Source organism: Scylla paramamosain, chromosome 12 (genome assembly GCF_035594125.1).
Source record: "Scylla paramamosain isolate STU-SP2022 chromosome 12, ASM3559412v1, whole genome shotgun sequence".
Classification (NCBI taxonomy): domain Eukaryota; kingdom Metazoa; phylum Arthropoda; class Malacostraca; order Decapoda; family Portunidae; genus Scylla; species Scylla paramamosain.
In genome coordinates, this window is record NC_087162.1 from 15,772,948 (window position 1) to 15,800,461 (window position 27,514).

At 41.0% G+C, this 27,514-nt stretch overlaps 1 protein-coding gene across 1 annotated transcript in view; it reads left to right on the forward strand.

The window, feature by feature from the left end:
• Positions 1-27,514, forward strand: part of LOC135105749 (serine protease svh-1-like) — a 68,946-nt gene that overhangs the window by 11,908 nt on the left and 29,524 nt on the right. The window contains exons 7-29 of the mRNA XM_064014206.1: positions 1,667-1,774; positions 2,391-2,532; positions 3,524-3,621; positions 4,388-4,488; positions 4,918-5,072; positions 5,735-5,898; positions 7,360-7,525; positions 7,865-8,040; positions 8,940-8,997; positions 9,559-9,778; positions 10,965-11,067; positions 15,728-15,906; positions 16,452-16,611; positions 17,503-17,626; positions 19,362-19,476; positions 19,841-19,958; positions 20,817-20,969; positions 21,483-21,653; positions 22,193-22,420; positions 22,631-22,795; positions 23,622-23,771; positions 24,858-24,988; positions 26,048-26,154. Coding sequence (XP_063870276.1) covers positions 1,667-1,774; positions 2,391-2,532; positions 3,524-3,621; positions 4,388-4,488; positions 4,918-5,072; positions 5,735-5,898; positions 7,360-7,525; positions 7,865-8,040; positions 8,940-8,997; positions 9,559-9,778; positions 10,965-11,067; positions 15,728-15,906; positions 16,452-16,611; positions 17,503-17,626; positions 19,362-19,476; positions 19,841-19,958; positions 20,817-20,969; positions 21,483-21,653; positions 22,193-22,420; positions 22,631-22,795; positions 23,622-23,771; positions 24,858-24,988; positions 26,048-26,154 — 3,292 coding nt within the window. The remainder of the gene's footprint in view (positions 1-1,666; positions 1,775-2,390; positions 2,533-3,523; positions 3,622-4,387; positions 4,489-4,917; positions 5,073-5,734; positions 5,899-7,359; positions 7,526-7,864; positions 8,041-8,939; positions 8,998-9,558; positions 9,779-10,964; positions 11,068-15,727; positions 15,907-16,451; positions 16,612-17,502; positions 17,627-19,361; positions 19,477-19,840; positions 19,959-20,816; positions 20,970-21,482; positions 21,654-22,192; positions 22,421-22,630; positions 22,796-23,621; positions 23,772-24,857; positions 24,989-26,047; positions 26,155-27,514) is intronic.

Consider the following 27,514-nt stretch of genomic DNA (forward strand, 5'->3'; position numbering starts at 1 on the left):
TAACCTAACATTACCTAACCTAACCGAGGGCCTTTGCCCACATTGGACCCCCTTAAGGACACTAATCTAACCTAGCATTACCTAATCTAAATGAAGTGTAGCAATACCTGACCCACCCTAATATTACCTAACCCAACCGAAATGTCATGCCTGCTAATGCTGCTGTTGAATTGTATCGACTGAAGTCCGTGCGTTGCCGTGGATAGGAGTAAATGCGTCGTACGTCTGCCAGTAAAAATAGAGCTGTACGCGCACTTGGCCACTTGAAACTGATGGTTACTTGAACATACTACACCATCCCTGAGCCTGATTACGTCAGAACTGTGCACGCTGTTGTTTCCCGTCCCACACCCATCCTACCCATCCTTGCTGCCCTTGTGTCGTCGTACCTTCCTTCCGCCGTTAACTGCACCTTTATCCAAATCACGAACAACAAGGACAGGCTCTCAATTAAGGAAAGCAATGGGGGAAAGGAAGACGAAGGTAGAGAGAGGAAGAAAAGGCTGGAGTAGGTGAGGGGTATTGGTAGACGAATGGAGGAAGAGGGCAATGGAAAAAAAAAAAAAAAGAGAGAGAAGTTGGTACAGAAGGAAAGGTGATGTGTTTAGAAGAAAAAAAAAGGGCTATATTCTTCTCTCTTTTCAGTTCATCTATAATGTTCTACATGAAGTCAACTAAACACTAACCTAATTAATATTTAGTCATGATCTGTTGTCTTATTTTCTTTAATAACTTCCTTCCGTAATTCAGGAGTTACCTTTACCTAAGGGCATTTCAAGACCATTTTTTTTCTTTTGAAATAATCTGTAGCTGTACAATTAGGTTCTATACGCAGACTAGTCTCTTGTGAATCTGTTAATTTGTATCTTACTTTTTCTTAGTAATGTCTTCTCTTTACGTTTTCTCGTTCCGCACGACAAGGTTCCTCAGTAATATCATCACGTCATTTCTCATGAATTTCAAACTTAATTCCTTTAAAACATGACTGAAGACACTTGGGTCGTATTCTTAAATGATCTGTTCTGTCAATAACATTACCTTCGAAACCCACAGAGATAGTTACTCTCTTCCTCATTAATTTCAAATTTAATTTTTTACACGTAATTGAATATTTGGTATGTATTCCTAAATGCTTTGTTCTCTCATTAGCATTAATTTTAAAAGGCATAGAGACAATTACTACCCTCCTCATTAATTTCAAGCTCCATTTCTGTTGATATGATTGAAGAAACTTGGTTCGTATTCCCAAATGTTTTGTTCTCTTATTAGTATTAGTTTCAAAAGCCATAAAAGCCATAGAGATGAATAATTGTTTTTTCATGAGTATTGTTTGCCCATTGATGGGTCAGAATTCTTGTTAACCTATCACCAGAACCGTACGACCACCTAGAATCAAAGACACTTGGTTCGTGTTCTTAAATGCTTTGCTCTCTCATTAGCATTAGTTTCAGAGGCTATAAAAATTAGTAATCGGATTCTCATGAGTGTTTTTCCCATTCTTAAGGCAGAATTCTTGTTAACCTACCTACCACCAGAATCACACGAATACCCTTGGAAAGCCTAATAACATCCATTACAGACTATCAAAAGTAGTTGAGATAAAGCACCAAGACATCTGAAAATTTTCGATTCCAATCTGACTCTCTGTTCTGGTTCATCCATACAGACCTACAAGAATATAAAGGCCAAGGGGAAGAAATTCTCCAAGAAGGTTGGACTCTCAGACCTGTCCGGCCTCTGTCTGCGACCCAACGGCCTCTTTCCCTATCCAAAGGTGAGAGCGAAAGGTGTGAGAGAGAGAGAGAGAGAGAGAGAGAGAGAGAGAGAGAGAGAGAGAGAGAGAGAGAGAGAGAGAGAGAAAGAGAGAGCTTGTACCCATTATTTCTTGTCCTATCTTGATTTATTAATGTTAATGGGGCACTGGCCAAGGAAAACAAAAAGAGTGAAAAGAAAGATCCACCTGAGAGTGCCAGTCCCTGAGAGAAAAAAAAAAAAGAAGTCAAAAGCATCTTCTGAAATTGGAGGATTAGTGTCTTGAAACCTCCTTTTTGAAAGAGTTCAAGTGATAGGAAGGAAGAAATACAAATGCACACAGGGAGTTCCAGAGTTTACCGGAAAAAGGGATGAAGGACTGAGGATACTGGTTAACTATTTCTTTCGAGAGGTGGACAAAATAGGGATGAGTGAAGCCTCTGAGGGAGGGGAGGTGTGCAGCTAGCAAGATCAGAAGAATAGTTTGCATGAAAATAGCGGTAAAAGATAGCAAGAGATACAACGCTGCGGCGATTAGAGAGAGGGAGACCAAAGACAGTTAGAGGAAAGAAGTTGCTAAGACGAAACGCAAACTCTCCTGCCTGCATCTTCGTAATTACACTCTTTCCTTGCTCCAGGAATGCTCTAAGTTCGTGAACTGCGATCGACGGCAGCCGCACCTGATGGACTGCGCTCCCGGTACCTTGTTTCACGCCGCCAAGGGAATTTGTGACTTCGCCGCCAAGACAGTGTGTGCCAAGACCAAGAGGTCCTTCAGAGGTGGGTCAGGGAAGGGGATGGGATTCCTTAAAGACCTGGGCTGCCTCGCCTCTTTCTTTTTTCAGTTTCCTTCCATTCCCTCTCCTTCACTTTTCTTCCCTTCCCTCTCCCTCACTTTCCTTCCCTTCTCTCTCCTTTACTTTCCTTTCCTTCCCTCTCCTCAGATTTAAAATAATCGACTGATAATTCGACTGCTCTCTTCCCTTCTTCTTCCTTTCTTTCCTTTCACTTTTCTTTGCTTTTTTTTCCTTTTTATTCCTTTTATTCTCTTTCTTTCCATTTATTTTCTTTCTCTTCCTTCTCCTTCTGTTCTTGACCCTTTCCTTTCCTTTCACTGTCCTTTCCTCCGTTTTCTTTATATTCCTTTTGTTTCCTTTCTTTTCCTTTACTGTCTTTCTTTCATTTCACTTTCCTTTCCCTTCCTCTCACTTCACCTTCCCTTGCTTTCCCTTTCCTTCCCTTCATCTCACTTTTCTTTACTTCCATCCCATTTCTTTGCTCCCTTTCCTTCTTTCTTTGCTCCCTTTCCTTCCCTATCATCAGTAGTTTTGCTTTCTTTCTTTTACTTCTTTTTTTTATTTCCATTTCTTTTACTTCTTCCCCTTCTCAATCATTTTCTTTCTTCACCGTTCCAGTGCATGAAATTAGTCAAGTTTAACCATTACAACCCGGGTGACTCCTTGCAAGATACTGAATTAGCTCATTGCAACTTCAAATCGTACGAAATTAGTTACTTTTAGATCGAGAATTTTGCTGGACACTTCACGCAGCTCACTGATTTTTAAGATGGCATCCCTGAAACCTCGTAAAATCATGTAATCTTGGCCTAAAATAATAGCCAAGGCATTCAGAGGGTTAAGTAGGAAATGTATTGATGTGTATGTGTGTGTGTGTGTGTGTGTGTGTGTGTGTGTGTGTGTGTGTGTGTGTGTGTGTGTGTGTCTGATTCGTCAAGGTAATTCATATGCAATAACCTGATAATTTTCTGCAGATGAAGACAGTGAGAGCGTGAAGTACGTAATTCCTCCTTCCTCGGGACAGAAAATTCGTCTGAGAGGAACTACTATGCCCTGGGCTGGTTACGTGCAGGTAAAGTAAGGCTCCATGAAGGTAAATTAATGCCCTTACCTGGGAATATTGTTATTTATTCGACTTTCTTTTTTTTTTCTTTATAAGCGTAATGGAAGCTGAAACAAGAAGTAAAAAAAAAAAACACACACACAAATTAATAAAAATAAATAAGTAAATAAACAAAAAGGGAAGAGAAGAGAGCCGCCTAATTGCTAAATGAAGGTAAATTAATGTTCTTACCTGAGATTACAAACTATTCTTTAACTGACACTTTTTTTGTGCGTAATGGAAGCTTGGCGCAAGAGGTTTCAAGACACTTTACCTTGAATTTTTAAATGATTCTTTTAACTGCACTCTTTGGGATTGGCATCTTCAGTGGGTCCCCTTTTCTTCAACCTTTTTGTTGTCCTTGGCCAGAGACCCTCTTATGCATAAATAAAACATCAGTAAAAAAAAATAAAAAATAATAATAATAAGTAAAGAGGATAGAGAAAAGAGCTGATTAATTGCTGACACAAAAAGAAGAAACTGGTGATTTGAAAGACGTCCTTACATACACATCACAAGCACATTACTGATGCCCCTCTTTGAAATCAGGTTAGTCTGTAAGGCGTGACTCCCACATAAATAACTCCCACCAAAGTAAATCCTCCCTATGATAAACTTTCTTAACCTCACCCAGACTAACCTAACCTTCGTCACGTGGAATACTTTGGGACAGAATCTTGTAGGGACATGTTAGGGGTATGTTGGTATTATCTTCATCTGTGGGCACTTCCGTCAGGTGAGCGATGGGCCGGGTAGGTGGGATCTGGTGGCGGACGAGGAGCAAGGCTGGACGCAGGAAGAGGCCTCAGTGGTGTGCCGGAGTCTTGGCTTTACTAGGTGAGAGAGAGAGAGAGAGAGAGAGAGAGAGAGAGAGAGAGAGAGAGAGAGAGAGAGAGAGAGAGAGAGAGAGAGAGAGCCAACGTTACCATTACCTATATATTCAAACAACGATTATCTGTATATTCAAACACTTCTTAAAATTCCATAGAGGACAAAAGGAAAAGCTCTAATATTATTTAGTGAATTGATTATCATAAAAAGTTGCCAGTTCTTCCTCTCTATCACTATCACAATTCCCCTTCAAGTATTCCGTCCGTAAAATTTCATACGAGGAGAGAGAAAAAAAAAATCATATTCAGTGCATTCATAATAAAAAAAAAAAAAAAATAAATAAATAAATAAATAAAAATCTTCCTCTTACAGCCACTAATGCTTTCCCTTCACGCATTCTTTCTTCCATCACTCTCCTTGACCTCTACTTCCCAGGGGCGCCGAGACAGCCTCACAAGGGGCGGTGTTCGGGCTGCTGCCGGGGCCAAACGCGGCGGTGAAGGCAGTACAGTGCGAGGGACACGAGGAGAGCCTTCCGGAGTGCCAGCTGACATTGGGTACCAGGGAAGACTTGGAGAGGACTGTTGTAGGTGGGTGAGGGGGAGTACGAGTAAGGTGTCTTTTTGTCTCTTTGTATCTTTCTGTGTCTCTTTTTTTTTTTTTTTTTTTGTCTCTTTCCGTTGATATGTCCCCCTTTTTTCTCCTGTTTCTTCTTTTTTCTCTTTTCTTTTTATTTTGTTCATTGTTCTCCGTGTCTTTGTTCTTTTTTTTCTGCCTTGCATTGTCTCTTTGTCTGTCCGCCTGTTACTGTGTCTTTTCTGTCCATCTTTCTGTTTGACTAGGTTTCCGTGTTTGTCTCTCTGTCTAAGTGTCTTTTCCGTCCTTCGCTTTGGTTGTCTATTTTGTCTATTAATTTCCCTGTCTTTTCTCTTTCTCATTTTCTGTATTTGTATTTCTCTTCTTTTTTCTTTTTTCTTTCTTTCTCTTTTTCTTTCCTTACTTTCTTTCTCTCTTTCCTCCCGTCTTTCTTTCTTTCTACACACTTTTCTTTCTTTGCATTTGTGAGTCTTTTAGTTTGTCTGTCTGTATTTCTGTCTACCTGCCTGTCTGTTTCTTAGTCTGTGTGTTTGTCTTTTTTTTCTATCTGTCTGTCTGTCTGTCTCAACCAATTAGTTTGTCTATTTGTCTGTTACCTGTTTATATGTTTATTTTTTAATCTCTCTCTCTCTCTCATTCCTTCCCCCTCCTTCAGGCGTGCAGTGCGTGAGAAACTGGGTATCGGAGTGCGAGGTGGGCGGCGTGCGTTGGGGTGACAAGTGTTACTACGTGGACGCCTCCTCCACGCCCACCACCCACGCCCACGCCCGCGACATGTGTTCCTCTAAGGGCGCCAGACTCCTCTCCATCACTTCCCAGGTTTGTTGTTGTTGTGGTTGTGCATGCGTGTGTGTGTGTGTGTGTGTGTGTGTGTGTGTGTGTGTGTGTGTGTGTGTGTGTGTGTGTGTGTGTGTGTGTGTGTTTGTGTGTGCGTTGTCACTCTTGTTTATTAATTTTCTCTTCCTCCACATTTTGTTGTTGCTGTTGTTGTTGTTGTTGGTGTTGTTGTTGGTGTTGTTGTTGTTGCTGTTGTTGTTGTTGTTGGTGTTGTTGTTGTTGTTGGTGTTGGTGTTGTTGTTGGTGTTGGTGGTGGTGATAGTGGTTGCGATGATGTTGTTGTTGTTGTTCTACTACTACTACTACTACTACTAGGTATTACTACTACTACTACTACTACTACTACTACTACTACTACTACTACTGAGGTTCACTGAGTGCTTGATTGTGGTTATTTTAATGTTCGTTGTTTTCTATGCTTCCTTTTTTTTTCATCTACCTTTTCATCGCATTCTGTTATTATTATTTTTCATCTGCTCTCCACCTCGGCTCTAATGACTTGGTGCAAATAGGTGGTTACTCTGCTTGTTCGCTTGTCCAGGGATAGGAAAGTCCCTGTTCAATAACTACTAGAAAGCATTTTCAGATGTATTCCGCAGTCTGCATGTGTCAGTTTTAGGAAAGGCGTCTAGATTCCTTGGCTCTGAGCGAGGCAACACTGTCCTCTACCAGCCATCTTACGAACTCGTTTGACCACTGTGCTACCTTTTGGCCGTGGATTTTTTAACCAATGACGAAGCAACTCGTGTTTTTTTTTTTTTTTTTTGAGTCTTGTGATGATAAATGGTTATTAGCGAAGCAGCTCGTGTATAGTGAGGCTTCATGACGCCCAGGGAAGGAACGCATCAAGGAGAATAGAACACTCTTGCACCCAGTCTCTTCTATAAATGTCACTGTGTACCAGTTATCGATACTCGGGATTAATTGTTTTCCTTTACTGGAGTGATTAGTAAGTAGAGAGAAGTTTGTAGAAGGAAGAGATTGCGTTTCTGTGCTGCTTGATCATTTTGCGTCATTAAAGATCTGAGAGGCACTTGTAGATTCAAGGGAACGCGATGTGCTTTATTTACATATATTTACAAGTTACACTTTCAAGTGTTGTGTGGGAACTTTGGAGTGAATATCTTTTTTGCTGTCATGGACACTACAAAACATACATTTTCATGTCTGTCTCCTGTTCTTATTTGCATGTGTATATTCTTTTATATATATTCTGTCTTGATTTTAACCTATTCCTGTTTTATTTGATGTTCTGTTTACTTTTTATTCCTATTTGCTTTTTATTTGCGTTGAAAAAAAAAGTGTCAAATAATCATTTCATTGTTCTATATATTCATCTATTTTTTTTTTAATTTCTATTTACTTTTTATCTGCATTTAATAAGTGTCAACCTGTGATATGCATTTCAACTAACTCTGCTGTGTGTGTGTGTGTGTGTTCCAGGCTGAGAGTGACTTCGTGTCCGACATGTTGTCCTCGATGGCTGGGGACACACCGGGCTTCCACACCGGCGCCGTGAGGACCCAAGTGTTCGAGCAGGTGTTCTGGATGTGGCAGAACACCGACTCGCCGCCCTCCACCACGCTGCCCTTCGCCAAGTGGTGGCCAGGTGCGTGTGGTGCTGATGGTGGTTGTGGTACTTGTGGTGGTGGTGGTTATGTTCCTTTGTGTCGCAGGGTTGTAGTAGTAGTAACAGTACTCGTAGTGTTGGTGATAGTAGCAGTAGTAGTAGTAGTAGTAGTAGTACTGGTGGTGTCGGTGCTAGTAGTAGTAGTAGTAGTAGTAGTAGTAGTATTACTGGTGTTGGTAGTAGTAGTAGTAGTAGTAGTAGTAGCAATAGTAGTAGTGATAATAGTGATAGTGGTAATGGTAGCAGTAGTAGTGATAATAGTGGTTCTAGCGGTGATCTTCCCTACCCTCCCTCAAGTCATTTTCTTTCGTCTCTCAGGGTGGAACGTGACTGAAGAGAATCAGGAGGCGGGCAGGGCAGCAGAGGTCAGCGGGAACGTGGTGGTGGCGGAAGAAACGGAGGGACATAAGTGTGTAGTGCTCAAGGAAAACTTCCCCATCAGTCCAGGGGAGGCGGAGGGGGGAGACGCTCCTGCTGAGTACTTCTTCTGGCAGGTAGGATCTTTGGTTCGTATTCCTGATCGCTTCATGCATCTCGTAAGAACTGCTTTCAAAGGCCACGGAGATGATTGGTCTGGTTTTCATGGGTGTTTTTCTCTCCTCAGTGATAAATAGATCTTGTTAAACTATCACTGAAACCACAAAAATCCCTCTTGAATACTTCGTTAAATTCCACGGAAGCTTCTTAAAAGTGGTCGAGAAGGATGCCGAAATGCCTGAGGATACGTTTCTTTTCCTTTTCTTTTATTTTCTCTTTTATTTTTCTTCTTTTTTCTCTGTAGCTCCGATCCCTTTGTTCCTCTGGTCAGTAAAGGGAACCTTACCCAATATCTGGCTGATTGTAAATTGCGCAGAGAAACCTGTCCACATTGATAGAAATAACACAGTGGGCAATTCCAACATGAGTAAGTAATTTTCTTCATCGTCACCTGTAGTATGTAATTGGGATGAAGAAAGTTAAACCTTTATTCTTAAACGCTTTGTTCTCATATTAGGACAATTTTAAAAGATCACAAAAGTGGCTAATATTGGTCACGTACTCATAATGTGAGTTTTTTTTTTTTTTTTTTTTTTTTTTATGTTGGTACAGAATCCTCGTCAAACTATAGTAAAATCACTAAAACCTCTTGAATATTCCAATAACGTGCACTACAGTTTGTTAAACTGAAACGAGATAAGACACTGAGAAATCTGATGTCATGGTTCTTGATCACATCAACATAAACATTCCGTGATGCATTTCAAGAAGCACCAGTTAAGAGCTGCTTCAATGCACCCCAGTTTCTCTCATGCACGTTCCCTGGAATTGGAGTAAGACGTTTTCCTGTTAACATCTGATCTACATGCACGCGTCACCATATTAGAAACCATATTCTCTTTTATTTATGTTTCAGCTGACTGACTGCAACGAGAAACTCCACTTCGTGTGCGAGACGGAAAAGTTGGACGTAGGTAGGTTGCGTTTTGTGTGCTGTACTACAGGGCCTCATTGGTTTATTTATCTATTTGTGTATATATATATATATATATATATATATATATATATATATATATATATATATATATATATATATATATATATATATATATATATTTATTTATTTATTTATTTATTTGTTTGTTTATTCATTCATTTGTTTGTGTTCGTAAGGCGCAATTGCACTACCACTTCTTTCGTCGAGGTCTAGGGTTTCTGTGACCTTTCGCTCATTCTGTTGTCTGTCTGTCTACATCAGTCGGACGGGTGTCATCGTCTTCACGATATAAGTATTCGTAATTAAATACCTTTTGATAAAATTATATCTTCTTTGAAAAGAAAAAAAAAAAAGAAAAAACCTAAATAAATCTGCTATTTGCATATGTTACGTTGAACTAGTGATTTTATAACAGCCAACAGCCTTATTTGAGTAGACTGATGTTTATATTCTGGAAGGACTTAATTGATAGATTCCTAGTATGTTCGAAGTAACGAAACTAAGCTCTTGCACTCTGGTGGCTTCCCTTGCTGGTCAGGCTGCGTAGTGGAGCGGGGCGTCAACTACACGGGGTCTGCCAGGGTGACGGTCAAGGGCGAGAAGTGTCAGGCCTGGAACCACTCAACCCTGCAGCGGAAAGTGAGGGACCTGTCGCCGCACATCCCCTTAGTGGAGAACTACTGCGCTAACCCCGACGGCGATGACGTGCCCTGGTGCTTCTCGTCCCAGGGAATTGCTAGTGCGTGCGACATCCCGAGGTACTGACTTGTGTACTCTTAACTCTCACTCGTACTTCATTTTTTTCCTCATTACCACTTTCAACTTTTTTTTCGCACTTTTGCACTTCAGTTACGTATGTAGCCTGAAGGAGAGCCAAGATATACTTCACTATTATTATCTATTTTATTTAATTTATTTATTTATTTGTTTCAGTCTCCCAAATAGTTATTTAGCCTAGAGGAAGGCAAAATTTCCCTCATTATTTATTTTTCATGTGTACCAATACTGGTATTAATTTTTTTACATTGGTCTGAATGTTAGCAGAGAACAATTATAGCAGTAAAAGGGTCAAACACTTGGCTCCTTATCGGCACTAATTTTAACAGGCTCTAGTGGAGGGTGTTGGTATTTTTAAGGGTATTTCATGATTATGGTGATAGTTTGCGTGGATTGTGTATCATCAATAGTAAAACAAAGCATAAAAACTCAGTTAATCATATCTGTAATCTTTAAGAATAGTCTTAATGAGAATGCAGTGTTTAAGAATACGGACCTAGGAATATAGGTAGGGAAAGGGAGAGAATATCACAACAAATGAGAGAAGGATCAGTAAAAAGAAAGGAGAGGAATGTCACAAAGAATGGGAGGGAGCGGGATAGCATCGTTTTTAATCAGCTTGTAGTAGTGTTCGCAACCCCTTCAACTGCTTCGGCTCCTCAAGCTCAGTAAAATATTGTGGCGCAAGTGTAGAGTACAGTTTTTAGAAGCACTACCGGGTAATTCTTTTTATTTTAGTGCTTCTTAACTATTTCAGCTGCTTTCTACTTTTCAAGCTTAATAGGATGATGTAATGCTGTGTAGAGTATGATTTTAAGACACCACTGACAATAGAGAAGTGATTTATTAACTATTTCAATTGCTTTTACTTATAAAGGTAAATAAGAAGTGTGTCTAGAGTATAATTTCTAAAGACACCACTGACAGCAAAATTGATAGAGTAATTCAAACCTTTAAGTGCCGCTAGTTACATCTTTCCTTACTAGAATATTTTATTGTTACTCAGAAGAAATAAGTATCATACGCCCATTAGCAATCATAGGGTTAATTAATTTAAATTCATAACGATACCGAATGTTGTCTACCATGGAACTATTAAACCTGATTACTTGCTGTTACTTGTGTGCTGCAACAGGTGAGGGTGATTAAAGGTGTTCCGCTTTGCAGGTGTGAGAGGCAGACGATAGTGGAGGAAGAGTGTGGCCCAGACAAGTTCCGCTGCTCCTCTGGGGAATGTGTGAACGGCGTGTGGTACTGTGACGGCCACGAGGTGAGGGGGAAAGGGGTAGTCCGTTACTAGTTGGTATCACAGTGCAGCAACACGGTGGTCATGTAGCGCCGCACACCCGTGTATTAAAGCCGCAAACATGAAAAAAAAAAGTATGATAATTATCAAAGTTAAAGCAATATTAGATACTGCATGTAAATGATCTAATTAAAAAGCATCACAGAAATGAGAAATAAAAGAAATTGAGGGTAAACACAGTTACAATTACGAATAGGTAAATTAATGTAATCTTTGGTAAATATATAAAAATTACTAAATGTGAGACGATATTAGAAAAAAAATACAAATAAATGTTTCAATTAAAAGCATCATATAAACGGGGAATAAAGAAGTTGTAGGTATGAACACATTTACAGTTATAAACAAGTAAATTAACGTAATCTTTGGTAAGTATAAGAAAACGATCAAGACTTAAATACCATTATAAAGTACTTATAACTGGTTAAATTAAAAGCATCGTAGAAATGAGAAATAAAAAAATAAAGGTAAAAACAAAGTTATATTTGTGAGCAGGTAAACAGACATAATCTTTAAGAAGAGCTCTACTTTACAGTCTGTCTTTCAGAATACCTGCTCATACCATAAGAATTTAGCAACACTATTAATATCTTTCTTATCTACCAATCTATCTATTTGTCATATGCTTGCATTTTCTCAGTATCGTGTTTCCATAATCTCCTCAGTTACTGCAATCCTTAATCTGCCCTTTTTCTTGTTCCTTGGTACTGTATTCTCCAAGTCTCAGCGTCTTATCACGGCCATCATCAACAGGCTCGCTAGCCTATCAGTGGTCTCGGTAGTAGTTTCATGATTTTCGTGGCAGTTTAATAAAAGTTCTGCATCATCACTGGGTAAAAACACCTGTGAGATTCCTCACCTCTGTAGCCTTTGAAAATAACCCTGATGAAAGACTAGAGCGTGCAAATATTGATGGCTGTAGGCACCTGCCGAAACGATAGTTACTCCCAGTGAGGTCTAAAGCACTGGATCAGGAGGTGCTGTGAACTTGCCATTAAACCCAGCTGTAACCTCACTGAACGTTAACCTTTGTGTCTCACAACACAATGGGGCAGTACCAGCCTGCCCTCCAAAGACAACTCTTACTTCACAGAAAACTACAAGCACACTCAAAATTCAAAATTATCATGGTGACTCCTACACCAGCCTCAGAGTCTCCATTTGGGGAGGTGACCATAAATATCTCCAAGTCGGACCGCTCTTCTGGTATCAACTCTAAGTGTCTTGACATTCCCTTCAACTTTTTCTTCATTAACTTCTGCAACATTCGCGGTCTTAGATCTAATTTTCATTATGTAGAACACCGCCTCTCCTCTACTAAACCTCATCCTCTTTTCCTCACTGAAACACAGGTGTATGAGGCAACTGACACTAGCCCCTTTTCTGTTTCCTCCTACTTTCTCTATCCTCATTTTCAATCCAAAGCTGGATGTTGCGTTTATGTGCGCAACGACTTAACCTTCTCTCGTGCCTACGCTCTTGAATCTTCCGAGTTTTCACCATCTGGTTACGACTACAGAGTCACTCTCGAACTGAATTTATCTGTGCTGTATACTTCTCACCTAACTCCTCTTTGACTACTTAACTTCCAAAGTGGAGCACATTCTGACCCTCTTCCCTTTTGCGGAAATCTCCATTCTTGGAGACTTCAATGTTCACTACCAGCTTTGGTTTTCCTCTCCCTTCACTGACCATCCTGGTGAACTAGCCTTCAACTTTGCTATCCTCCACGAGCTAGAGCAATTGGTGCAACACCCTACTCGTATTCCTGACCGTCTTGGAGATACGCCCAACATTCTTTTCCTAACATCTAATCCTGTTTATGCTGCTACACTCTCTTATCCGTTAGGCTCCTCCGATCACAATCTCATGTTTGTATCCTGTCCTATCACTCCAATCCCTCCTCAGGATCCCCCTAAGCGGAGGTGCCTCTGGCGTTTTGCCTCTGTTAGTTGGGGGTAACTGAGGAGATAATTTGCTGATTTTCCTTGGAATGACTACTGCTTCCATGTCAGAGACCCCTCTCTGTGTGCCGAGCGCATAACAGAGGTGATAGTGTCTGGGGTGGAGGCGTACGTCCCTCACTCTTTTTCTCGAATTAAACCTTCCAAACCTTGGTTTAACACAGCTTATTCTCGTGCTATACATGATAGAGAGGTGGTCCACAAAAGGTACTTAAGCCTTCCATCACCAGAATCTCATACACTTTATATTTCTTCCCGGAACGATGCTAAGTCTGTTCTCAACTAGTCAAAAACTCCTTCATTAATAGATAGTGTTAAAATCTTTCAAGATCTAACTCCCATCGTGACATCTGGCATCTAGCAAAAAACATCTCCAATAACTTTTTCTTCTTCTTCTTTCCCTCCTTTATTTCAACCAGATGGCACCACTGCTGTGACATCTACCTCTAAAGCTGAACTCTTCGCTCAAACCTTTGCTAAAATCTCTACCTTGGATGATTCATGGCTTGTCCCTCCCTCTACTCCACCCTCGGACCACTTAATGCTACTTATTAAAAGCCTTCGCAATGATGTTTTCCATGCCCTCGCTGGCCTAAACCCTCGGAAAGCTTATGGACCTGATGGGGTCCCTCCTATTGTTCTCCGAAACTGTGTCTCCGTGCTTGCACCTTGCCTAATCAAACTCTTTCAGCTCTGTCTGTCAACATCTCCCTTTCCTTCTTGCTGGAAGTTTGCCTACATTCAACCTGTTCCTAAAAAGGGTGACCGTTCTAATCCCTCAAACTACCGTCCTATTGCTTTAATTTCCTGCCTATCTAAAGTTTTTTAATTTATCCTCAACAGGAAGATTTTTAAACATCTATCACTTCACAACCTTCTATCTGATCGCCAGTATGGTTTCTGTCAAGGCTGCTCTGCTGGTGATCTAGTTTTCCTTACTGAGTCTTGGTCATCCTCTTTTATAGATTTTGGTGAAACTTTTGCTGTTACCTTAAACAAATCAAACGCTTTTGATAGTCTGGCACAAAACTTTAATTTCCAAACTACCCTCCTATGACTTCTATCCTTCTTTCTACATCTTCATCTCAAGTTTCCTTCCTGACCGTTCTATTGCTGCTGTGGTAGACGGTCACTATTCTTCTCCTAAATCTATTAACAGTGATGTTCATCAGGGTTCTGTTCTGTCACTCACTCTCTTCCTATTATTTATCAATGATCTTCTAAACCTATCCACTCCTACGTTGATGATACCACCTTGCACATTTCCACGCTTTTTCACAGACGTCCAACCCTTCAGGAAGTTAACAGTTCACGCAATGAAACCACAGAACGCCTGACGTCTGATCTCTCTAAAATTTCTGATTGAGGTAGAGCAAACTTGGCATTGTTCAATGCCTCAAAATCTCAATTCCTCCATCTATCAACTTGACACAACCTTCCAGACAATTATCCCCTCTTCTTCAGTGACACTCAACTGTCCCCCTCTTCTACATTGAACATCCTTGGTCTGTCCTTTTCTTATAATCTGAACTGGAAACTTCACACCTTATCTCTAGGTAAAACAGCTTCTATGAAGTTAGGTGTTCTGAGACGTCTCCGTCAGCTTTCTCACCCTCCCAGCTGTTAACTCTGTATAAGGGCCTTATCCGTCCATGTATGGAGTATACTTCACAGGTCTGGGGGGTTCCACTCATACCGCTCCTTTAGACAGAATGGAATCAAAAGCTTTTCGTCTCATCAGCTCCTCTCCTCTAACGAATTGTCTTCAGCCTCTTTCTCATCGCCGCAATGTTGCATCTGTAGCTATCTTCTACCGTTATTTTCATGCTAACTGCTCTTATGATCTTGCTAACTGCATGCCTTCCCCCCTCCCGCGGCCTCGCTGCACAAGACTTTCTTCTTTCTCTCACCCCTGTTCTGTCCACCTCTCTAATGCAATAGTTAACCAGTATTCTCAATCATCTATCCCTTTCTCTGGTAAACTCTGGAACTCCCTGCCTGCTTCTGTATTTCCACCTTCCTATGACTCGATCTCCTTCAAGAGAGGTTTCAAGGCAATTATCCTTCAATTTTTGACTACCGCTTCGGACCCTATTCGGGGACCGGCATTTCAGTGGGCTTTTCTAATTAGATTTTTGTTGCCCTTGGCCGTTGTCCCTCCTACAAAAAAAAAAAAAAAAAAAACTGACTGTAACCTCTTTCTCATCGCTGCAATGCTGTATCTCTAGCTGTCTTCTACCGTTATTTTCATGGTAACTGCTCTTCTGATCTTGCTAACTGCATGCCTCTCCTCCTCCCGCGGCCTTGCTGCACAAGCCTTTCACCTTTCTTTCACTCCTATTCTGTCCACCTCTCTAATGCAAGAGTTAACCAGTATTTTCAGTCATTCATCCCTTTCTCTGGTAAATTCTGGAACTCCCTGCCTGCTTCTGTATTTCTACCTTCTTATGACATGAACTCCTTCAAGAGGGAGGTTTCAAGACACTTCTTAATTTTTTTACTACCACTTTGGACTCTGTTCGGGGACCGGCATCTCAGTGAGCCCTTTTTTTTTTTTATTGTATTTTGTTGTCCTTGGCCGATGTCTCTCCTACATGAAAAAAAAAAACCTCGATTAAACACTCAAGCGAGAAGATTCACATTATGTCGCTCATTCTCAGGACTGTGAGGATGGGAGCGACGAGAGGGAGTGCCGGGACTACAGTGATGGGTTCAGCAAGGCAGTGAACCAGCGCATGAAGGGGCGCGAGGTGGAAAAATGGCTCAACACACTCAAGACGACCTGTGCTGCCCGCTGTGTGCAGGCCAAGAACTTCGTCTGCATGTCCTTCAACTACCAGTGAGGAGAGAGAGAGAGAGAGAGAGAGAGAGAGAGAGAGAGAGAGAGAGAGAGAGAGAGAGAGAGAGAGAGAGAGAGAGAGGAGACATTTCCGTTTTCTTTCTTTATCACTTATCCTTGCTCAGTCCTTCAACTTACAGAACACTTTTCTTCCTATTTTCCTTTTCTCTTGATTGTTCTTTTTCCTTATCATATTCCCATACTGCTCTCAAGTCTGTTACTTCACTGCTACCTCTCATTCCTCTCTTCTCTGCTATCTTTTCTTTTTAATCTTTTTTCTTACATTTGTGTTCACTATCATTCTTTGTTTTTCGTTTTATAAATTTTTAGTATAAAAATCTTACCTTCTTCATCATATTCTTGTTCCTGTTTTTGTTTTTGTTTTCCTTGACAATGCTTTCGTTTGTTTTCATTATTAGTTTTTTTTACGAATTTCTTTTGATGCAGTTTGTATTTTATCAGTAAGCTACCCCTGAATACTACTACTACTACTACTTATACTACTACCACCACCGCCACTACAACTACTACTACTGCACCTTCAGCCAGTCCTCGGAGACGTGTGTTCTGAGTGACAGCACTGTGGGTCGGTCAGGCGGGTTGGTGCAGGAGGCTGGCTGGGAGTACTACGAGATGCAGACTTACGCCATGAACTGTGACTCCAGCTTCGTCTGTAGCGATGGACAGTGTCTCAACTCCACCCAGGTGTGTGTGTGTGTGTGTGTGTGTGTGTGTGTGTGTGTGTGTGTGTGTGTGTGTGCTGTTACTCTTGCTTTTACTCTTATTTATCTGTTATTTTTTTTTCCATCTTTCTTTTTTTCTCGTCTTCCTGTACCTGCTCTTATTGTTGTTGTTGTTGTTGTTGTTGTTGCTGTTGTTGTTGTTGTTCTTATATTTTTCCTTTCCTTCTTTTTGTCTTTTCTTCTTTTTCTTTTCTTATTCTGTTTCTTTTTTCCTTCCTTTTCATCCTTTTGTTGTTGTTGTTGTTGTTGTTGTTGTTGTTGTTGTTGCTACTGCTACTGCTTCTCTACTACTACTACTGCTGCTACTACTACTACTACTACTACTACTACTACTACTACTACTACTACTACTACTACTACTACTACTACTGCTGCTGCTGCTGCTACTGCTACTGCTACTACTACTACTACTACTACTACTACTACTACTACTACCATCACGATTAATGCTACTACTATTTCCGAAATAAATTCAGTAATCAGCTTGTTAGTGCCGAGTCAATAGGAAGCTTTAAAAAAAATATTAGATAAACTTAAGGAAAGGGGCGATAGGTAGATATAGGCAGGTAGGCATGCTTTTTTTCTTCTTTCTTTTAATATCGGGACTTGCACGTTTAGGCCTATTGTGACGGTTTTCCCTTGTCTTATTATTTTTTATACATACCAAGACTAAGACTAAGAATCTTCACCATTAACAGTTCAGTATGTAAATATCCTGAGGAAAAAAAAGTTATTCATTCCTTCTTCTTTCGTTCTTCTTTTGCATTTCACTGTCTCGGAATTTTAAAGGGAGAAACTCCCACGAGAACTTGACTCATCAGCTATGTGACCTTACAAAATGGTTTCATTGCAGCAATGTGACGGGAGGAAGAACTGTAGGGAAGGGGAGGACGAGGACGGCTGCCAGAGCGAGATCAACTTTGAAGTGCGCCTCGTCAACGGCTCGTCTCCCAGTGAGGGTCGCGTTGAGGTCAGAGGTGAGTGAGATTTTGACTTCTTGTTATTTTCCGCGTTAAGGCCTGGCAGGAGCACAAATAAAGGTGGGGATATGTATTCAGCGTGGTATAGTCTTTCGCAGCAGCTGTACTGGAAGAAGAAGAAGAAAAAGAAGATTATGATGATGATGATGATGATGATGATGATCCAAGAAGCTAGCTATTATTCATATTCATCTGTACTTCGCTCTCCATCTGTTATGAGCAGGGAACACAGCATGACAAGATGGTGCACGATGTTAGATGTAAAAGTTACCCTTTCAATGTGCATAATTATAAGGATCAACTTTTAGGGGCACCAGCAGGCAGCCATTCTGGGCCTGCTGAGGTAAAAGATTCGAGTTGGTGATTTATTAACTTAGATGTGAGCTGAATTTTAGGTTTATTGTAATTTGTCTCTCAACCAGAGACTGCAGTTTCTGGCGTACGTGTTTATGTTCATTTATTCGGTGTTTTTAGTTGTTTTCTTGTTGTTTTCATACCTGTAGCTATTATCTCTCGAGCTTTTTTTTGTGGTTGATTGATATTTGTGTATTGTTCAAGATCTTTGGCCTTGGACCCAACCTTGAGTCATTAACTCATAGTGATAATTACTGCTCTGGTGACAATTGCTACTACGAGTATATAGCAGTATCTTACACAATCTTGTGTATATCAGTTTTTCTCTATAGTATCAAGGTGACTGAATCATAGTTCAAATCTGACTATTTGTTTGAATACTTTTATGTCTCATGTTGATTTGCTGTTAATTTGGTAAACTTAGAAAACTGAGCTGCTTTTAGAAGCATCCCACAAACCGGCCCACTTCCCGCTTACATGTTAATATAACATCACTAGTTATAACGACAAGTAAATAAAGGTGAGCGGCTGATTTGAGTTCCCTTGGGGCTAACTCCTCACATCCTCCTCCCTAGCAAGTATAGATTTTGGCAAACGTGTCTTTGTATATCATTGAGGATTTTTTCTTTCTGAGTCTCAGATTAATTTCAGAAATATCACTCATGTGAGAGCGTTATCCTCGTCCAACACATCGTAAAAAAATTAAATAAATAAATAAATAAATAAATAAATGAAAAAAAAAAAAAAAAAAAAAAAAAAATATATATATATATATATATATATATATATATATATATATATATATATATATATATATATATATATATATATATATATATATATATATATATATATATATATATATATATATATATATATAAAGTTAAACTGCATTATCAAACGTTCATGCGCCTCATCTCTACATCTTTTAACAGACTCTAATGAAAGTTACTGGAAGTGTCAGCTATGTTTTGTTTTCATGAATCTAGCGACACTTTTATAAGGATTTTGCATCGTCTGTGGGAGAAACATCCAAGTGAACGTGAATAATCATCTTTGCGGCTTATGAAAATGATCTTTGTGAAAGCCCCAAACATTTACCCTTTCAATACGACGGCAAACTTAAGCTTTCGATTCCAGATGTTTAGGATGATACTTTACGATAATTTACACTACCAAGAGGCTATAAATCATTCAGTTACTCATCCAACACAGTGTTGTCGTATTTACTGCATTATATTACTGCATTATAAGTGACTAACAGGTGATCTGGTGATTTGACAAAGTTTGGAGGCAGTCTGCGGTAGTGAAACAGCCGTTCCGCCCCGTGCCGCCCTGTCCCACGCTAACACACTCTTCCCTCCTCCACCCTCTGCAGCCTTCGGTCAGTGGGGCGCCGTGTGTGACGATATGTGGAGTTTGCTGGAGGGGGACGTGGTATGTCAGTCCTTAGGCTTCCACCGCGGCGCCAAGGAGGTGCTCATAGACTCACAGTAAGTCTTCCTTCAATCCGTTTTTACTCCTACCTGTGTTCGCATCCTCCTTTCCTTCTCTATCGGTAGCACCAAATGATTCCTCTGTTGTGACGTATTAAATTTATTTTTGTATATCATTTTATCTTCTTTGAGACTATTTCACTTATTGGTTTTGATTTAGGGCGCTACTTGACTCTGTTACTGAGAAGTCATTACATTAGTCAGTCAGTCAATCAATCTGTCAGTCAAGTAATTAATTAATCAGTCAGTCAGTCCACCAACCAATCAACCAATCAGTCAGTTAGTCAGTCAATCCATCAGTCAATCAATTAGCTAATCAATCAACTAACCAATCAACCAATCAACCAATCCCTCCCTACAGCTTTGGCTCCGGCGGTCTGCAATACCTGATGGACGACCTCAACTGCAAGGGCATGGAGTCGTCGCTGGCTGAGTGTGACTTCGCTGGCTGGGGAGAGCACGACTGTGTTATTTCCAAGGTGACGTGGTGGTGGTGGTGTGGTGGTGGTGATATTGGTGACGTGGTAATGATAATGTGCTGGTGATAATGGTGTCGTGGTGGTGGCTGTTTGAGGTGGCGGTAGTGGTAGGGTTCATCTGTTGTTGGTGATGTAATTGTGGTGATGTGATGCTGGTGGTATTGGTGACGTCATACTGGTGGTGATGGTGACAAGGTGTTGGTGTTAGCGACGTGTTGTTACTGGTGACGTGATGCTAGTGGTGCTGGTGGCCTGGTGATAGCGACGTGATGTTACTGGTGGTAATATGACGTGGTGGTGTTGGTAATGTGATGTTGGTGGTGGTGGTGGTGATCATGGTGACCAGGTAGTGTTGGTAATGTGATGGTGGTGGTGATAGTGAGGTGGCGGTATTATTATGTTGGTGTTAATAATGTGTTAGCATTTCTTATTGACCTTAAGACTTATATATAAGAAACACAAACCAACAACGTCACAAGAAACACTGGAAGACTTATAACAGGAAATAAATAAGCAGACAGGAAATCCAGAGCTTACCAGTAAAATGGATGAAAGATTGAGAATAATGGTTTTGAGTTTCCCTGATTCTAATGATAGTTTAAACAATGATTCTGCACTACTGAGAACCTGATTAATCAGTTCTGTGGCCTTAGATAATAGTCATTAGGAGAGAGAGAGAGAGAGAGAGAGAGAGAGAGAGAGAGAGAGAGAGAGAGAGAGAGAGAGAGAGAGAGAGAGAGAGAGAGAGAGAGAGAGAAGCGTTTCAGAATAGGTGTCTTATTCGGAAACTTAGAATGGTGAGTGAAAAAAAAAAATTCTGATCTTTAGCGTGTTCACCTGTCACTCACACACCCACAGGAGACGGCAGGTGTGAGGTGCTTCACGGACGAGGACGAGTGCAAGCAACAGCAGTGGCAGTGCAAGAACGGCAGGTGTGTGGAGATCACCTACCTGTGTGACACTGTGGATGACTGCCGCGACGACTCCGACGAGGACAGGACCATGTGCGAGGTGAGGTGAGGTGCTGGGGCGAGGTGCTGGCAGTGAAATGGTGTGCTGCCTGCATGAACTCCTTGTGAGTTTACTCAATTGTATTTGCCTAGTTTTAGTGTACAGGATTTTGAGTCATGCTCGTGTTTTCAGTCTAGGCCGCGAGGATAGTGGCGAAAGGAAACGTAACATCCATTATTTTGTTTTATTACATTTTCTTTTCTCAATTTTTGCCATGTTTATTTATTTTTCGTTTATTTTTCTTATAGCTCTCATTACTCACCAGTAAAACTTTAGCTGTCTTTACTAACTAATCCCTGTTACTATTTTTCTCTCTCTAGGCGTTCAAGAAACACGTCACACTATTATCTTATTCCATTACGTTCCTATAACCATCAAATTATCATTACATTGAGGTCTTAACTTATTTTATCCCTTATAGAGACACCTCATACTGTTCACTTTATCACGCACCATTCACATCATCAAAATATCATCACATTCACGCCTTAACACACTTTACTCCCTCGTCAGTCACCGGTAAAGGTTCGGCTGGTGGGGGACGAGGAGTCAGGGCGCAGTGTCTCCAGTAACCTGATAGAGGACGATAAGGAGAGGACTGAGTTTTCAGGGCGCGTGGAGGTCCGCTACATGGGGATGTGGGGTTCTGTGTGCGACGACGACTTCGGTCTGGAGGAAGGACACGTAAGTCTTTCGTTAGTTTGTTCTGGCGTCATATAGTTAAGGTATTGTGGAGGTCCATCTTCAACATTAGGGGCAAGTAAGTCTTCTGTTATCTTGTTCCTGTGTCCTGTGGTAGAGGCATGGAAAAGGTATTACATCCTCCTGCGTTCGTGTATGTATGAATAAGTACTTAAAGTTGCCCTAGGTATTGATGTCACAAAGTTTAGTGAATTCTGTCTATAGATCGAGTAAAAATTAATAAATGAACTATTGAAGTGAAGTAAGTTGCTTGATAACGACTTTTTTTGGTCAGATACTTCGTAGAATACGCCAGCACTACTTTTAGCAACTGTGTACAAAGTAGAACATATAGAGAGAAAACTGAAGTCTTGAACGAAGCAAAAATAAATGAAAAGAAATGAAAGAAAGGAATTACAATGAAGAAGCGGCAACAGTATACTATAAAACAAACTATATGAACACCGAAAACATTAATCTTAACACAGGAAAGAAAGAAACGGAAATGAATGCTTCTGAACTAAGCGTGGCGTCTCCCCCAGGTGTTGTGCCGCATGATGGGCATGTCACGCGCCACACACGTCTACAAGAACAACACGTACGGCCCGGGCTCAGGTTTGATTTGGCTGGACGACCTTCGCTGCCTGGGCTATGAGTTATCAGTGGAGGACTGTCAGCACATGCCCTGGGGGGAGAACAACTGCGAGCACACAGAGGACGTGGGTCTGCGCTGCGTCAGGGACGAGGACGCTGCTTCCTCGCCCTCGTCAGTAAGTTAGGCGGACTTTTGGTTTGTGAGTGTTTTAGATTTTTTTGTGAGTTTATCACTTTTTTCTTCGATGACAATAATTCTAATGTTTAGGATTTTAATTTATTTTGAAATTTTCGTTATAAGTCTACTAATATTCGTATTACTCACCTCCATTATGTAAATCTTCTTCGTTTAGTAATAGAAGATCAATTAAAACCTCTTTCCGCAGGTTCCCATCCCAGATGAGGACGCATCGCCGGGCACAACCCCAACCACCCTGCTACCGGCCACGTGCGGGCGGCGCCTGGTGGAGGACAGGCCCGCAGCGCCCATCATGGAGAGCCCCAAGATCGTGGACGGCCACACGCCCCCGCCCGGCGCCCACCCCTGGATGGTGCGCCGCTTGTTTGCTTACTTGCTTACTTATGTGGCTACTTGCTTGAGTGGTTACTTAGTTACTTACACAATTGTTTACTTACTTATACATATACATAATTATTTACTTACTTAATCACTTACTTACTTTCCTAGCTATTTATTCACTTGCTTTGTTAAGTACTTCCCTGTTTACTTACCAGTCCACCTATCTACTTGTTTACTTACTGACTAACTGATCTACTTATTAATACACTTATTTACTTGTTACTTACTCACTCACTCCTGCTTTGTCTCTTCTTTATCCTATCATATGTCCTTGTGTTGCCTGTATAATTAAAAGCTAATTTTTCTTTTTTTTCTTTTTTTCTTTTTTTTTAGTGTGATACTTTATGATGTTTGATAGAGAAAGCGTATGATTTGATAGTGAGTCACCGTCACCACTTCACCATGCTATTGGCGCCCTCGTGTCGTATGTGGTATAGTGAAAAATACCATTATTGTTCTTGGTGTTTATTGTAAGGTTGTGTAGGAGATTATATAATTATTAGTTTTTGTAGAAATTTACTTGAGTCTGGCATTTTCTTGTATCGTTTTCTTTTGTTACTTTCAGGATTTTATGTTAGCTTCTTGTGCGGAGGAGTGTGTTTTGCTGTTTATTGATTCATCGTTTGCTAACTGGCTAGATGATTGTCTCTTGTACCTCCTTTCTCTCTTTACTTATTCATTTACTTATCTACTCTGTTATACGTCTACTCCTGTTTTTGTACGGTTTCATTAATGTAGGCAAAAATTCACGTGTCTCCTAATACCAAAGATACCCCTAAAAACCTATCGTCTCCCAGGTGGCGATCCTTGTGCACACCAAGACGGGACCCAAGCAAAACTGTGGGGGCGCCGTGCTGAGTGAGGACCTGGTGATCACGGCTGCCCACTGTGTCAGCAAGTACCCGCCCATCACGTATCTCCTGCGTATTGGTGACTTCAATGTAGAGGTGTGTGTGTGTGTGTAATAATAATAATAAACGGTTTATTCTTTAGGCAGTTAACAAACTGAAAATGTACAGAGGGGGTGGGGAAATACTTAACATTTATCCTAAAGCTAAGTCTAATCTAGGAGGGAAATACTATTGATTGATGGCTCGCACCATCGTGGGAATCGCGCTGAGTCTGTACCGGTCCGTGCGCGGCGCCTTTAGGGGCGTTATCTTATTGTGGTGTCTGGTGCCACGGACCGGGCGAGGCGCGTCAGGCGGCAGCATGTGTCTGAGACGTGGATGATGCAGCAGTCCCCTTGCAAACTTTTCCAGAGCCTCTCGGTGCCTGGTGGATAGTCTCGACAGACTCAGGGTGGTCAGGGCTTCATCATAGGTGGTGTAGGCAGGGCCAAGGATGACCCTGCACGCCCTTTTCTGCACACTCTCCAGCTGTAGCTGTTGAGTGTGTGTGAGGGAGGAGGACCACGCTGGGGAGGCATACATGAGTTTGGGGAGGATGAAGGTGAGGTACACTCCCCCTTAACTCGTCTGTCGGCGTCCCCAGCGACCTGAGTCTGCGGAGCATGTACAGCCTGTATGTAGGTAGCGGATCTTACAGTGCTGGCGACATGCTGCTTCCAGGTGTGTGTGTGTGTGTGTGTGTGTGTGTGTGTGTGTGTGTGTGTGTGTGTGTTAACCCTCCTCTTCGGTAAGTTATGCTCGTGTTTATTTTCATTAGTGTTTTTTTTTTCTCTTTCTTTATATTCGTTTTGCTTATGTTTTGTTCCTACTTGTTCTGATGTTTTTATTTATTTATTTATTTTCGTTTTCTTAATTCTCCTCGTCCTCCACATCCTCTTCGTTGTTGTTGTTGTTGCTCTCTCTCTCTCTCTCTCTCTCTCTCTCTCTCTCTCTCTCTCTCTCTCTCTCTCTCTCTCTCTCTCTCTCTCTCTCTCTCTCTCTCTCATTACTTTACGTTCTCCCTCCTCCTCCTCCTCCTCCTCCATTACTTTGTTTCCGTCCTCATCATCAATATTTTACTTCTTTTCTTCTTCTCCTCCTCCTCCTCCTCTTTGTTTTGCTTTCATTATTTTACCTCTGCAGGAGGAAGAAGAGGGTCAGCAGGAGTTCCGCATCTCCTCCATCGCCATCCACCCGCAGTTTGACAAGGGGCCTTACCTCAACAACGACGTGGCGCTAATCAGGGTGCAAAGGAAGAACGGCAAGGGAATACAGTAGGTGGTCGGGTCTTCTGAAGGGGCGTAATAGGAGATATGGATGGATGGAAGCTACGTTTTGGATCGTTTACTGACCATAAATACTATACATCATTTAAAATAAATACTAATCACGAAAAAAAAGGGATAAAATTGTTATAACGCAGCTAATCACCAGTAATGCCATACAAAATAATTTTCTGAAAAAAAAAAGATTAAGATACCATAAGAGCATGAAAAGGAAAAATCGGAACAACCTAAATTTATCAGTTACGTTAAAATACTAATGAAGTACTACTGGACATAACATTTGTAATCAGTTGAAAAAAACACAGACAGTCTTGAACAAGGGAAAGGGACATGTCTGCGGTATACAGTCTGTGTGTGTGTGTGTGTGTGTGTGTGTGTGTGTGTGTGTGTGTGTGTGTGTGTGTGTGTGTGTGTGCAGAGTATACAGTGAAAAGGTTGAAATGTTGACCGTGCGATGCCTGGGTCTGCGGGAGGAGAGGGAAGTCGTGCTAGGCGAGGTGTGAAGTTTATTGCCTCCTACGAGTAAATGTTGTTTCGGGAGGCGCGAAGTTCGTCACGGAGTTTTCCTTTTGTTTCGCGAATTCTCTCTCTCTCTCTCTCTCTCTCTCTCTCTCTCTCTCTCTCTCTCTCTCTCTCTCTCTCTCTCTTGATTAGCTTATGTTTTTTTTTTTATTACACATTCACGAGTTAAAGAAAGATTTTCCCATTTAATTTGTAAATTTACATGTTTTTTTTTCTATAAGTTCTTTCTTACGTTATTATTGCCCTTGTTCTCTTTTCATTTTCCCTCTTATAAGTAGATTTTCCCTTCGTATTTATAAAGTTACTTATAATATTCTTCTCAGATCTCAAATTTACATGTATTCTAATTCTTCACATTTACTGGATTTTCTGTATTTTTCCTTTCATTTTAATCTTATTTTCCTTTCGAAACTACGTATAAAATTACCGATGATTTCCTCCCTCACAGGTTTTACACGATATTCTCCTCTGACAGTGACTCGATTACATGCGTTCTTTTTCATCGCTCTTTTGTTTCCCTTTCAGGTTTGGTCAGAACGTGCAGCCTCTGTGCCTGGTCCCCTCCCGCTGGAACTACCCGTCTTACCTGAATTGCACGGTGGCCGGCTGGGGCAGTCTGGGATTCTCTCTTGGTAGGTGTTTATGGTGTGACGCTGTAGCAGTTCGAAGTGAAACCCAGCTAACCCGTATTCCGAAACTCTTTACGCTCTCATAAGGATTGCTTTCAAAAGGTATAGAAATGATTTACAGACTCCTAATGATTTATTTATTTTTTTGTTTTATTTCTGCAATAGAATCGTTGTTAAAGTATCACATTGTATTAGTGGATGTACTGTAGTTGTGGTAGTATCCATGCTTAAAGGATACACGAAGTAGAACGGCTGCAGTATATTAAATAAAACTGTGGTACAGATAATACAGTTAATGAAAACAGACTCAAAAGCTCCATTAACTTCCATCACAAATGTTATAACAAATCGATTTTAGGTGTGGAAACCTTTGAGAATACGATTGCTTAGTTAAAAGAAGACAAGACAAATTTATGGATGAGGATGGAGGATAAAGCTTTTTTTTTTTTTTTTTTTTTTTTTTTGTAGGAGGGACACTGGCCAAGGGCAACAAAAATCAAAACAAAATAAAAAAGCTTACTTAGATGTCAGTCCCAGAACAGGGTCCAAAGCGTTAGTCAAAAATCGAAGGATAATTGCCTTGAAGCTTTCCTCTTGAAGGAGTTCAAGTCATAGGTTGGTAGAAGTACAGAAGCAGGCAGGGAGTTTCAGAGTTTACCAGAGAAGGGGATGAATGACTGAGAATACTGGTTAATTCTTGCATTAGAGAGGTGGTCAGAATGGAGGTGAGAGAAAGAAGAAAGTCTTGTGCAGCGAGGTCGCTGGGGGAGGGGAGGCATGCAAGTTAGCAAAATCAGAAGAGTAGTTAGCATGAAAATAGCGGTAAAAGGTAGCTACGAATGCAACATTGTGGCGATGAGAGAGAGGCTGAAGACAGTCAGTTAGAAGAGTTGGTGAGACGAAAAGCTTTTGATTTCACCCTGTCTGGTATGAGTGGAACTCCCCGAGACATATGAAGCATACTCCATACATGGACGGATAAGGCCCTTGCACAGAGTTAGCAGCTGGGAGGGTGAGAAAAACTGGCGGACACGTCTCAGAACACCTAACTGCATAGAAGCTGTTTCAGCTAGAGATGAGATGTGAAGTTTCCAGTTTAGATTATAAGTAAAGGAGAGATCAAGGATGTTCAGTGTAGAAGAGGGTGACAGTTGAGTGTTATTAAAGAAGAGGGGATAGTTGTCTGGAAGATTGTGTCGACTTGATAGATGGAGGAATCGAGTTTTTGAGGCATTGAACAATACTTAGTTTGCTCTGCCACAATCAGAAATTTTAGAAAGATCATAAGTCAGGCGTTCTGCGGCTTCCCTGCATAAAATGTTTACTTCCTGAGGGGTTGGACGTCTATGAAAAGACGTGGAAA